Source organism: Microtus oregoni, unplaced genomic scaffold, assembly GCF_018167655.1.
Source record: "Microtus oregoni isolate MIOR12 unplaced genomic scaffold, Mior012 000002F_ref0000024, whole genome shotgun sequence".
In the NCBI taxonomy this organism is placed as follows: Eukaryota; Metazoa; Chordata; class Mammalia; order Rodentia; family Cricetidae; genus Microtus; species Microtus oregoni.
Genome location: NW_024543061.1, coordinates 86,247,501 through 86,260,800, shown reverse-complemented (window position 1 = coordinate 86,260,800; position 13,300 = coordinate 86,247,501). Strand labels below are relative to the sequence as shown.

Here is a 13,300-nt window from a genome sequence, read left to right as displayed (position 1 = left end):
GTCCCCACAGCAGCTGTGTGTGTGTGTGTGTGTGTGTGTGTGCGCGCTTCACTGTCTGAGAGAGAGCTCTGTCCCCACAGCAGCTGTGTGTGTGTGTGTGTGTGCGCTTCACTGTCTGAGAGAGAGCTCTGTCCCCACAGCAGCTGTGTGTGTGTGTGCGCGCACGCGCGCCTCACTGTCTGTTTAAAGACGCGGATGCTGTTGCAGCATGAATCGTAATCATCCACTTGCTCCTAAAATGAGTGACATTTTAAGGTCTGTTAAGGTCTGAAGACCATATAGGTTCCTGAGGTTCTCTGTAGATTGACCGCTAGAATGATATGATTGGTGTTGAGCGTGTTGTGTGTCCATAATTGTGAGCCGCAGGGACGATGGTTCTCTGGCTGAATCACTAGCTGGAGGACGACTGTGATAAATGTATGTGCTGATATTTAGTAAGGGAGTGTAGAGACGTTGTCATGGAGAGTGCTAGGAACCCATGAGATGATTCTAGTTTTTAAGATTTTTCTTTTTTAAATCAGAAGATTTCATAAAATAGCCTTGACTGTGAAAGTATTTCTTGTCTGTGGAGATGCTCGGTGGGTAGAGCACTTGCTGTGAAAGCAGAGGAACCCAAGGTCAGTCTCCAACACCCAGGAGACACCTGTAGAGCCACAGTTGGGGGCAGAGGCAGGTGGGTCCCATACATTACACACGTGTGTAAAACCTTCATACCTCTGTAGAGTTCTCCTGTAGCACGCAGAGGCTGTGTGTGGTTATGACCAGGAAGTTAGGTAAGCCTCACTGAGGAGGACTGAGCGGGATCTCAGTTAGTGGAAGGCTCATAATTTAGCTCCGTGTCTGTATGCTCTCCTGCCTCGGGTCAGCGCTCTCCGAGCACTGGGTGAGCTCTGGGACGGGCCAGCTGTTTGTGCATTTCCGTTAGAGATGCCTCGTCTACTTATTTATTTGATTTTGCATCCCCATGGCTGTTTCCCTTTCTCTCTCTCTCTTCTTTGTCTCTCAATCCCTCCCTCTACCACCCCTCTGCCATCCCTTCCCCCATCCACTCCTCTGTTTCTGTTCAGAAAAGGGCAGACTTCCCATGGATATCACCAAAACACAGCATATCCATTTGCAGTAAGACTAAGCACCTTACCTTGTAGTAAGGCTGGACAAGGTGACCCAGTATAAAGAGTTAGGTCCCAAAAGCCAGCAAAAGAGAAATAGCCCTGTTCCTACTGTTAGGAGTCCCAGAAGAAGACCAAGCTACACAACTGCAACATATAGGCAGAGGACCTAGGTCGATCCCATGCAGGCTCCCTGGCTGTCGGTTCAGTCTCTGTGAGCCCCTGTGAACCCAGGTTGATTGATTTGTGGGTTTTCTTATGGTGTCCTTGACTCGTTTGGGTCCTACAATCCTTCCTCTCTTCAGCAGGATTCCCCAAGCTTGACCTAATGTTTGACAGTGGGTCTCTGCCTCTGTTTCCCCCTGTTGCTGTATGAAGCCTCTCTGACAACTGCTGGGCTAGGCACCAGTCTGTGAGAACAGCAGAGTATCATTAGGCATCATTACATTGACATTTTGTTTTTATTCCAGTCCTGTTTGGTTCTATCCTGGGTCTCTGGGCCATCCAGCCTCTGGGTCCTGGAGCTCCAGGCGGTGTCAGGGGAGAGCCCACTCTTGTGGCGTGGGTCTCAGGATGTACAGTCATTGATTGATCACTTCCACAATCTCTGTGTTTCTGACACTTTTTTAAATCAAATTTATCATTCTTGATTTCGTCTTGTGTCTCTCAAATACAACCATAATCTTTATCTTGTCTGCCATTAACCACTTTTGAATGAAGCCCAATATTTTCTCAGCTAGCATCCTGAGGAAGAGGGTAAACTGAGAATGTAATCCACCACGTTCTCACGGCTGTGCTGTCTAACAGACCACATTGCTTGACTGTCCTCTCTGCTGCACTGCTGCCACACAGTCCTGACATCTGCTGTTCCCTTGCCTGAATGCTTTCCCTCCATGTCTGTATTTCTTCACCATCCTCTGAGAACGTAAGCCAGTCTTTGTATCTAAAGGAGGCTTTTCCATTGCCTTAGACTAGATCAGCGCTCTCTGTTGGAGGCCCCATATCGTGTCTTCTGCAGCTAGACTAGATCAGCGCTCTCTGTTGGAGGCCCCATATGGTGTCTTCTGCAGCTAGACTAGATCAGAGCTCTCTGTTGGAGGCCCCATATGGTGTCTTCTGCAGCTAGAATGGATCAGAACTCTCTGTTGGAGGCCCCATATGGTGTCTTCTGCAGCTAGACTAGATCAGAGCTCTCTGTTGGAGGCCCCATATGGTGTCTTCTGCAGCTAGACTAGATCAGAGCTCTCTGTTGGAGGCCCCATATGGTGTCTTCTGCAGCTAGACTAGATCAGAGCTCTCTGTTGGAGGCCCCATATCGTGTCTTCTGCAGCACGTTGTCACTTAGTAGTCTCACGTTTATTTACTCTCTGGTTGACATCTGCTCCATGGCACTGCAGGCTCCATGAGGGCAGGGTGTGACTGCCCTCGTACACTCTCACTCCCAGAGCCTTCCTGCTGCTGTGAAGCAGCACACTAGGGTTTGGCTGTCCATGTTAGACTGCTAACCTTCTGAGTACTGGCTGTACTTCATCATTTATTGGGATGGGCATGGAGAGACTGTTAGGATGTTTGAGGTCTGTAAAACCTGTATTATTAGGTTGCTATTAAAGCAGCACCCTGACTTAATTAAATTAGTGAATGGAAAAATAAAATGAACCATTTGAAGGGAAATTACTTACTGATATTGATCATAGTTTATATCTATCCTCTAGTTTGTCTTCTTTGTTTTTGTAAAAAGAGTGTTCTTACAGAGCTCTTGTCTCTTCCAGAGCTTGAGCTTTCTTTGAAAACTTAAATAACCATCATTTTGAAGTTGGTGACCTCTTTAGTAAAGTTAGTGTTTCTGTGAACTTTCTGAAGGTGACACCCACTCGGGCGGCAGCAGAGAAGGCCCGTTCAAGGAGACCGTGACCCTGAAGTGGTGCACTCCCAGGACCAACAGCATTGGTGAGTAGACAGCCCTGGGAGAGCGGGAGGATTGCCCGACACCAGAGGTCTTTGAAGTGTGATGTTGGGTCATGAATTTCTGTTTGAATTTTTATTTTTCATTGATTAGAGACTCAATAAGCAAAATTTTTTTTAACTGTAGGACATTTCATTATATTCCTTCAAATCAGTGTTTTCTTTTGTTTCAGAATTACACTATTGCACTGGAGCGTATCGCATCTCACCTGTAGATGTAAACAGTAGACCTTCTTCCTGCCTCACGAATTTCCTCCTCAATGGTAATTATCATCTAATCCGCGACTTAGGTGGAGTCGTCAGTGCCGCTGCACATCATGTGCACTCACACGGTTGGGAACCGCCGTTAGCAGCCGGTCTGAGGGTCGGAAATGACTTTCTTCCTGACTTCCAGGCTGTTGTTATATCTGAGTTTTGTCCGGCATAGTTTTGAGAATTTTTATTAAAATTTTGATCTTTAAAGTCTGACTTGACATTTTTTTGGAAACTGGACTAGTACACCTCCATCTTGGCCTGAACAGTGTGTGTGTGTGCTCCCCCTCACTGTAGCTGTTTTCAGTGTCTCGCCACTGTGATTCCTAGCCAGACATGAAGTTTATGGCTTGTTTTACTTACGTAATTTACATCTCGATTACTGACTTTCATCTTCTAAATTTAAAATTTTAAATCTCTTCATGTAATAATAATTTTGGAACTATTGATTTTAAAAATCTGTCATTTTGTAAGTTTTTTATTCATTGTTATCTTTTTTTTTTATTTATTTATTATGTATACAATATTCTGTCTGTATGCCTGAAGGCCAGAAGAGGGCGCCAGACCTCTTTACAGATGGTTGTGAGCCACCATGTGGTTGCTGGGAATTGAACTCAGGACCTTTGGAAGAGCAGGTAATGCTCTTAACCACTGAGCCATCTCTCCAGCCCCATTCATTGTTATCTTAAATACAGTTTGAAGCTGGCAGGCGCACACCTTTAATCCCAGCACTCAGGGAGGCAGAGGCAGGAGGATCTCTGTGAGTTCAAGGCCACCCTGGTCTACAGAGTGAGTTCCAGGACAGCCAGAGATACACAGAGAAACTCTGTCTTGAACCTCCCTCCCTCTAAAAAATACAGTTTGATTATCAGAATATGTAAAATCCAAATTCCCTAGCATTTGGTAAGTGAAGTAGGAACTCAGAACTGTGCTAGCAGGGCAGTACTGTGGAAGGGGATTGAGACTGTGCCTTCCCTCAAATACTGTAGCATTCATAGCCTGAGGTACTGTGGAAGGGGATTGAGACTGTGCTTTCCCTCAAATACTGTAGCATTTATAGCCTGAGGTACTGTGGAAGGGGATTGAGACTGTGCCTTCCCTCAAATGCTGTAGCATTCATAACCTGAGGTACTGTGGAAGGGGATTGAGACTGTGCCTTTCCTCAAATGCTGTAGCATTCATAACCTGAGGTACTGTGGAAGGGGATTGAGACTGTGCCTCCTTCAAATGCTGTATAGCATTCATAACCTGAGGCTTTAGCTAGCAAGGCAGCACTGTGGAAGGGGATTGAGACTGTGCCTTTCCTCAAATGCTGTGTAGCATTCATAGCCTGAGGTTTTCTCGGTTGCTTAGTTTTCACCTTAAATGTCGACAAGGAGGTTTTTATGTGACCTTGAAATTGAGTAAAGCATGCAAACATGCCATTAGAACTGTTTGGGAAACTAGCCTTATAACGTGTAAACTAGAGAAGCTAGGTGTTAAGGGAGTATAGATGCACCAGCTTAGCCTTGCTGGCTAAAATAGGAGCTGTTTGAGTTTGTTACCCACAGCTTGATCTTGCTTCTGACAGGTCGATCTGTGTTGTTGGAACAGCCACGAAAGTCAGGTTCCAAAGTCATCAGTCACATGCTTAGCAGCCATGGAGGGGAGATCTTTTTGCATGTCCTTAGCAGCTCTCGATCCATTCTAGAAGATCCGCCTTCGATTAGTGAAGGCTGTGGAGGAAGAGTTACAGACTACCGGATTACAGTGAGACTTTTAAAAAATGTTTACTTTATGTGTGGGTTTTGCCTGTATGTATGTTTGTGCACTGTGTGCATGCCTGGTTCCTTTGGAGGCTAGAAGAGGGTGTTCTGCTCTCTGGAACTGGAGTTAGAGACAGTTGTTAGTCACTGAGTGGGTGCTGAGAATCTAACCTGAGCCCTCGGCAAGAGCAGCCACTGGACATCTGTCCAGCCCTGGTATAAACCTCACTATCTGTGTGTTTGTTTTGAGTCATTTAGCAAGAGTTCTTGTTGTATGTTAAGGTTATGGGGAACAGCGGTCTCAATGGAGCTGGTTGTTGTTTCCATAACCGACATCACTGTGTCTTCTCTGCCTTGTGATGCATTCAGTGACTGGGAAGTGTCTGGGTCCTAAAACACCAGAGTCAGAGAGGAACAGACTAGTGCTTTCTTTTGCGTGTATTGATATTTCAGGGCTACTTTTTTGAGATTGTTTGGAACTTAAATGTGGATTTATGTATATATGTACACGTGATAAACTACCAACTATTATATACTTTAATTATTTTATTAGACTTTTGGGTAATTATTTTTAAGGGGCTGAAAACAATTAGTATTCATTATAGAAAACTGAGACCGTAACAAACATCTAAAAACCAAACAAACAAAAAGCTAAGACTCCATCATTCAAAAACCGTTGTTCAGGCTCTGTCAGGCAGCTTTTTCATAAGCAGATCGGTCTGAAAGAAAGCGGTTAAATCATAGGAATGGAGTGGGGCGTGCTTCATTTTCTTTGTGTAAGTGTTGATAGGTTTTGGCTTGGAGAGGGGGCGGGGCTTGCAGTGAGGCGGGACCACAGTTAGAGGAGGGGCTTTGCCGACAGTCACGGGACAGAGGCCATGAGGGAAGTGACTGTCAGATGTAACCCATGCTGCAACTCTAGACTAGTTTCTAATTGTGTCTTATCTGGTTATCATTAGGATTTTGGTGAATTTATGAGGGAAAACAGGTTAACTCCTTTTCTAGACCCCAGATATAAAATGGATGCGAGTCTAGAGATCCCACTGGAGCGTGCAAAGGACCAGTTAGAAAAGCACACCCGTTACTGGCCCATGATTATCTCACAGACCACCATTTTCAACATGCAAGCGGTGAGTCCCGTTTACTTTATTTCTGGGTTAGTGTGTATTTATAAAGATGTTTGGAGAAAATATTTAAGCATTTGTAATTGGTGCCACTTTGAGTTTGTTGCGACTGAAGAATTAGTGATGAGGACAGAGCAGCAGTTATGGGTCCTCCTTGTGACCGTCGTTAAAGTCAGCTTGAAACCAACTTCGTCCTTAATGCTTTGATGCTTGTTTTTCAAGACAGATTTCCTTTTTCTCTTCTTTCTTTCCTTTCATGTTTTAACCTAACAGGTCGTTCCATTAGCCAGTGTTATTGTGAAAGAGTCTTTGACAGAAGAAGACGTGTTAAACTGTCAGAAAACTATATACAACTTGGTCGATATGGAAAGGAAAAACGACCCTCTTCCTATTTCTACAGTGGGTACCAGAGGAAAGGGCCCTAAAAGGTAGTGCTGTTTTCTTTACTTCTGCACACGTCATGTTTACTTCACGGATGTTACTTTGTAAGATCATTCTCCAGGTGTAAATTATCAGAGGGGATGTACGTGTATGCTCTGTGTAGGTGTGACTTGAGTTCCGCTATTCACCATGCAGTGAAGGGAAAGAAATACATCTCTGCTTCTGGTTCCTTTATCATAGCAAGTGGGGTCAGCAGCACTGAGAGTTTGGATGTTTAGACATAAGGAGCATTTCTGAGACTGCGTTTGCCCTTTACTGCAGAGATGAACAGTACCGTATCATGTGGAATGAATTAGAGACCCTTGTCAGAGCTCATGTCAGCAACTCAGAGAAGCATCAAAGAGTCTTGGAGTGTCTGATGGCATGTCGGAGCAAACCCCCGGAAGAAGAAGAGCGGAAGAAGCGAGGGAGGAAGAGGGAAGACAGGGAGGACAAGTCAGAGCAAGCCGTGAAGGAGCATGGGCCAGAGAAACCCCGGCCAGACTCAGACAGGTGACTTGTTCCCTTGGCAGGCGCCTTTGCCTGTGCTTTCCCGTAGCACATCCACTCCATCCATGCCTGTTCGTTCTGTAACTGCACTGTTAGTTACAGCCTTTCTTTACCTAAAACGGTGCAAAACTCCTAATTTTTCCTAACTAGTTGATGATGATGATGATGACATTTGATGCCAATATGCTCTTTGAATATTGTAAAATTTCAAAAACATAATTTTATGTTCAGTCAGTGAGTGGTTTGCCAGGCGTTTGTCACAAGCTCCCATCCTAAACGAACATTCTCCCTTATGTTAGAGACAGGCCACGCTTCAGTGATCACAGCCAAGTGTGGAAGGCACTATCTTACATGAGTTAGATGCAGGCTGCCCTTTGGAGCAGATGAGCATGCAGTCCTAATTCTGACATCATTCCTGAATAGCACACTTTTTCCCCTTAGTGACCTTAAAGTTTGAATTTATAAAAACTACCAAAAGTAATAAAATGTTAAAATGTGGGCCAGCAAGATGGCCCATGGAGTAAAAGCTCCTGAGGCCATACTTGACTACCTGAGTTGGATCCCTGGGACCGACATGATGAGAGAGCTGACTCTTGCATGGTGTCCTCTGACTTCACACGTATGCCATTGTGCATGTATTGCCCCCCCCCCCCATTTTAAGTTAGCAAATATTGTAAATGTATCACCTTCTACCTCGTGCTACAAATCAAGCAAGATAGCTAGGTAAGTGGATATTGGGATATATCCCTAAAAACTGCAGAACATTTCCTAATAGGAAATTACAAACACACACAGCTGTGTAACAGATAGCCTCTGCACTCCCACTTACTAATTCACAACAGATCTCTGCTCTCACGTGCATGTTTCCACACCGACCACCTTCACCTACACCTTCCCAGTGTAGGAATCACTGACAGTAGTCTGGAAACCCTGTTCATTTCTAGGTAGCTAGAGCACTTCGTTTCTCAGCAGTTTAAGAAGTGCACTTTTTCCTGCCCACTATAAGAAAAAGAAAGAACTACTTTAGCCTCAACTAACCTTCAGTATGGCCTTGTGCAAAAATGAGAAGTATTTCTCTTACTGAAGAAGCCTAATAAAAGCTTAGAGTAGGGCCTTTAATCCCAACACTTGGGAAAAAGAGGCAAGTGGGTATTTGTGAGTTTCAGGTCAGCTCAGTCTATGCAATGAGTTTCAGGCCAGCCAGGGCTACATAGTGAGACTTTATCTCAAGAAAAAACTTTAGAGTAAGGCTCCCCAGTTATGAAACCTTTATACATTCCCCATTACATAGGCCACACCACACATGACAATAAGATCATAATCTTCTTGTAATTTGAATTGATTTTTTTCTTAATTTTTAAGAAGACATGTGAAATGTCCTCTGGGTGTTACATCATTTCTAACTATTAGCTTAAGTTTCCCTTTTATCTGGCTAATCTCTGAGCTGTTCCTGCTATAAAGGGAAGTAAAGTTGTGTTGAACTCATTAAATTCTTTTATATGACTTTTAGATTCTTTTGTGAGAGCAAATGTTTTTGAAAACTGATATACACAGACGTGTGCTCACTGGGCCACTTATAGACTTGTAAATTAAACTCGGCTTCCTCATCTGTCACTCTGCAAGGTTGAAAGGGATTTTAGAACGCGGGAAAGAAGAGTTGGCTGAAGCAGAGGTTATAAAGGACTCACCTGACTCCCCAGAGCCTCCAAACAAAAAACCCCTTGTTGAAATAGATGAGACGCCACACATGGAAAAGTCTAAAGGTAAGGACGGCCCTGGGAGCCAAGACAGTTTCCAACAAAGCTCTTGTTTTGTGCAGTATTACATCACACTGTGTCTGTGAGAAAGAGCTCCTGGTGTCCAGACATCAGACAGGAGATTCTGTTCACAGCCTTGAAACTAAAGACATTTTTCAACATTAAAAAAAGAAGAAAAGAAAAATAGTTGCACTATACTCTGTAATGAACGCTTTGAAAAGAAAAGTGCTTTTTGTAAAGTCTGTACTGAAGAAATTACAGACTAGAAGCTTACATTTGCTGTGTTCTGGAACTGCCTGGTGCTGCTTACAGAGACAGACTCTCCTCCGTGCCCCTTCCTCGGTACTCATCTTCAGTTAATGCACAAAGGCGTTGGTTTTCTTCTGACATCTTCATCACATGCATCGTGGTGTTGCTCACAGTTCCCCTCCACATACAACACTGTCTTGTCCCTGCTCACCGCTCAACAATCCCCTCTTCTCCTCAGTCACCCTCTTCCACATATGTACAAACACATAGAAGTCTAGATTCTACATGTGAGAAAGAAGATCTGTGCTGTTCTCCCCTCCCAGCCTTGCTGTCCAGGGAAGAATGCAGGGACACTCATTTAGCAGTAAATTAAGATGTGACCTGACCAAACTTATATGAAGATATTGTTCTAAATCATAATTTTACCATAAAACCTTTAATCTTATTTACAAGCTGAGAAGCTTATTTTCTTCTTGAAGTAATTCTAGGTCTAAAAGATGGAGCTTGAACTCAAGTTCCTGATGTCAGTCTGGGCCTTAGTGTCCTTGAAGGTCACCTGGGCTCAGTACGTGGGAAATCATCAGACTGTCTGGTGCCTTGTGCCTGTGTGATTCCTGGACAGCAAGAGCAGGGCGGCCTCACTTGCTGTTGGCTGGTCATCCTGGGAGCAGGCAGGAAGGTTTGCACCTTAGCGCTCTGTCAGTACATAGGGACACAGTGATGCTTCACTTCCCTAATCTCCTTGCAGTTGGGGAATTGGGGGTCACCTTGAGGTGATCTTCTGGTGTCTGCTGTGAATAATCCTTTCGTACACTGTGAAACAGTGTTGCTCTATAGGTTTAATAAAGAGCTAACTGGCCAATAGCTAGGCAGGAAGAGCTTAGGTTGAGAGCCAGACTGAGTGCACTGGGAAGAGGAAGGGTGGAGTCACCAGTCGGATGGAGAGGAAGCAGAGCGTGTGGAGAAGGGAGTGATGAGCGTGTGGAGAAGGAAGTGATGAGCGTGTGGAGAAGGGAGTGATGAGCGTGTGGAGAAGGGAGTGATGAGCGTGTGGAGAAGGGAGTGATGAGCGTGTGGAGAAGGGAGTGATGAGCGTGTGGAGAAGGGAGTGATGAGCGTGTGGAGAAGGGAGTGATGAGCGTGTGGAGAAGGGAGTGATGAGCGTGTGGAGAAGGGAGTGATGAGCGTGTGGAGAAGGGAGTGATGAGCGTGTGGAGAAGGGAGTGATGAGCGTGTGGAGAAGGGAGTGATGAGCGTGTGGAGAAGGGAGTGATGAGCGTGTGGAGAAGGGAGTGATGAGCGTGTGGAGAAGGGAGTGATGAGCGTGTGGAGAAGGGAGTGATGAGCGTGTGGAGAAGGGAGTGATGAGCGTGTGGAGAAGGGAGTGATGAGCGTGTGGAGAAGGGAGTGATGAGCATGTGGCGGCACGTAAATGAAGAAATGTAGATTCAAGTGTGAGTCAGCCTGAGCTATTGGCCAAGCATTTCTAATTAATAATAAATTTCTGTGTGGTTATTTGAAAACTGAATGATGGGAAAGAAAAGTCCACGTACTTATGGCACCCAATGTGGGGTATGTTTCTTGGAGTTTCTTATTAACATATATACTTTATATATGTTAATATAGTTTTATATATATTATGTATAACATATTGGGGCTGCTTGTTAACACAGTTTAGACTAGAATAAGCTTTGATATATAAAGAGAAGAAACCGGAAAACAGAAGAGCTGCAGTATTCTGAACTGTAGACCATCACTGCAGGAACTGCTCCCATTCGATTTAGATTAGTCTCAGAATCGCGAGGAGATGCGGAGAGAAGATGAACTTGGCATACTGAGAAAAGGTACCGAGTCACATGGCAGAGCATAGATAATAAACATGAGTTAATTTAAAATGTAAAAGTTAGCTAGTAACAAGCCTGAGCTGTTGACCCAGCATTTATAATTAGTAAGTTTCTATATGGTTATTTGGGAACCAGATGGTGGGAAAGAAACCTGCCTACATCTGCTATATCTGCTCCTCAGGCCATTGCCAGAGTTAGAAATGGTGTGATTTAAATCAGTGCCTACTGGTAATCATACACCTCACATGTCAGCTGCACCGCTGTGGATCAGAATGAGAAATTTAGGTAATTTGTACATGTATGAAGTGTATCTGAGTCATACTCACCCCCAGTTCCTGCTTCCCTCTCCACCCATATGTCCCCCTCCCACCTTCATGTCTTTCATTCTACGACTTAAACCATTGTGTCTCCTGTGATCAGCAGCTTTCCTTATACCTGTTTGATCTACTCTGAAGAAGACAGTTGTGTGGCTGGTGAGCACACTGCCCTTGCTGCTGGTTCTTCTAAGTGCCCTGTGCATTTCTTGAAGCTCTGTTCAGCTTTCCTGGCCTGGTACAGTGCCTGAGTAGTCTAAAGTGAACAGCGGAAGTGAGGGTTAAGTTTGTTATATTTCCTTTTTTCTCTTCTTTTTGCTCTTACACCAGGGCCAGTGTCCTTATTATCCTTGTGGAGTAACAGAATCAACACTGCCAATTCCAGAAAGCACCAGGAGTTTGCTGGACGTCTGAACTCTGTCAATAACAGAGCTGAGTTGTATCAACACCTTAAGGAGGAAAATGGGTTTGTGTAATTTCCTGTGGAAACTGCTTTGTTGATTGTTAGTCCTGAAATGAAAACTGCTTGCTTGTGGGAAGCAATTTTTTTTGTTTTTGTTTTTTGTTTTTGTTTTTTTAAACTGCTTTTATGAGCCTCTAAGGAGAAAGAGACTAACCTGTTAGACCCTTGATGCTCTTAAAAGGCCTGGTTTATTGATTATAATTACAAAACTGTTGCTTATAGCATTGTTTCAGGAGAGTCACACACTGAATCTATGTAATGTTACAGTGTTAGAGTAGAATAAATATCAGACGTGATTATTTAATCAGTTGTTTTAAGAAGAAATCCTCCTACCATTTATTGGTAAAGGAATTTCTTTTATAGAACTCTTTGACTAAATGGAGGAGACCTCCCTTCTCTGTGCTTGGAGAGGGGGGTGGTGTAGGAGGGCCTTAGGGAAGCCTTAGGGAGGGTGGCATAGGGAGGGCCTTAGGGAGGCTCCCTGATCTTCACAGGCTCTGCTTTCTCTCATGTGCGCGTGCAGTGAGGAGGCTGGACTGACTGGAGGGACTGGAGGACCCCGAACTTCAATCCCTTTCTTAAAGTGCTCACATTCTCCTGGTGTGAATAGGTTAGACTTTAGTTCCAATGGGCTAAAGTAGGTAAAAGTACGGATTTTTAGTAAATGTTTTAATTTACCATCTCATTTTCCTTTTCTAAACTTTTCAGGATGGAGACGACAGAAAATGGAAAAGCCAGCCGTCAGTGAAGAGTGACTTGAGGAACTAAATTTAGTATATTGCAAAAATATTTTGGGCAGAATTTGATATAAGTACTTTTACAGCAAGATTGTATAGCCATGTTGCCTGGACTGGTTTTTACATTTTTAAAGAATTTCAACAAAATATCTTTTTTGTACTAATTCTATGATTGGCAGAGTCAAAATATATACATTTGAAATTTGTCCTCCCAAATCACAATTTATTTTATGGTAAAAGGTGTTCCCTCTGAAAATGTTTTTTAAAAAACTTCTTAGGCATCTCTTTGCCAAATAAAACTATTAAACTATATGAAATGCAAAGTATTGGACTGTTGCTTTAGAAAAAATATATTACTCTTTCAGTTCTAATAAGAATTTATAAAACTCAGTCAGAATTTAGGTTAGCTTTGTAGTATTTAATATGGGATCTTATCTGTCTGCATGATGTGTAGTGGGTACTTTTCCAGGACAGACGACTGGCTTGGTTTTATTTGTAACACTTTGTCTGCTATCCATTTAAGCCAGAATTTTCAAGTAGTTTGTGTTACTTTACATTTATCAATTTGGTACAATGCTACATTTCTTCTAATTTTTTTGTTTTGTTTTGTTTTTCAAGATAAGGTTACCCAAATATAGTCTAGGTTTCAGCACCATGCAGACACAGTCCAGAATTACTTTTTAGTTAAAATAATTTGTATTTGCTGGGGAAAAAACAAAAACAAACCTGAGCCTTGCCTAAATCATATCTCTGAAGATTCTGTAATGCATCTAGATCTAACACTCAGTTTAGATGTGTAGTGATAGGAAGCGGG

General features: G+C 43.4%; 1 protein-coding gene across 5 annotated transcripts in view; it reads left to right on the top strand.

The window, feature by feature from the left end:
- The window catches only part of Ints13 (integrator complex subunit 13), a 38,306-nt gene extending 25,508 nt beyond the window's left edge, over positions 1-12,798 (top strand). The window contains exons 9-18 of one of the 5 annotated variants that reach the window (XM_041679989.1): positions 2,970-3,056; positions 3,245-3,334; positions 4,894-5,072; positions 6,028-6,198; positions 6,466-6,620; positions 6,895-7,125; positions 8,746-8,885; positions 11,617-11,752; positions 12,273-12,359; positions 12,458-12,798. In XM_041679989.1, the coding sequence (XP_041535923.1) occupies positions 2,970-3,056; positions 3,245-3,334; positions 4,894-5,072; positions 6,028-6,198; positions 6,466-6,620; positions 6,895-7,125; positions 8,746-8,885; positions 11,617-11,752; positions 12,273-12,359; positions 12,458-12,497 (1,316 nt within the window). In that variant the 3' untranslated portion in view covers positions 12,498-12,798. Of the gene's footprint in view, positions 1-2,969; positions 3,057-3,226; positions 3,335-4,893; positions 5,073-6,027; positions 6,199-6,465; positions 6,621-6,894; positions 7,126-8,745; positions 8,886-11,616; positions 11,753-12,272; positions 12,360-12,457 lie in introns of all 5 variants that reach the window. The other 4 variants (XM_041679973.1, XM_041679966.1, XM_041679981.1 and 1 more) reach the window with 4 other exon arrangements.
- The last annotated feature ends 502 nt before the right edge of the window (positions 12,799-13,300 follow it).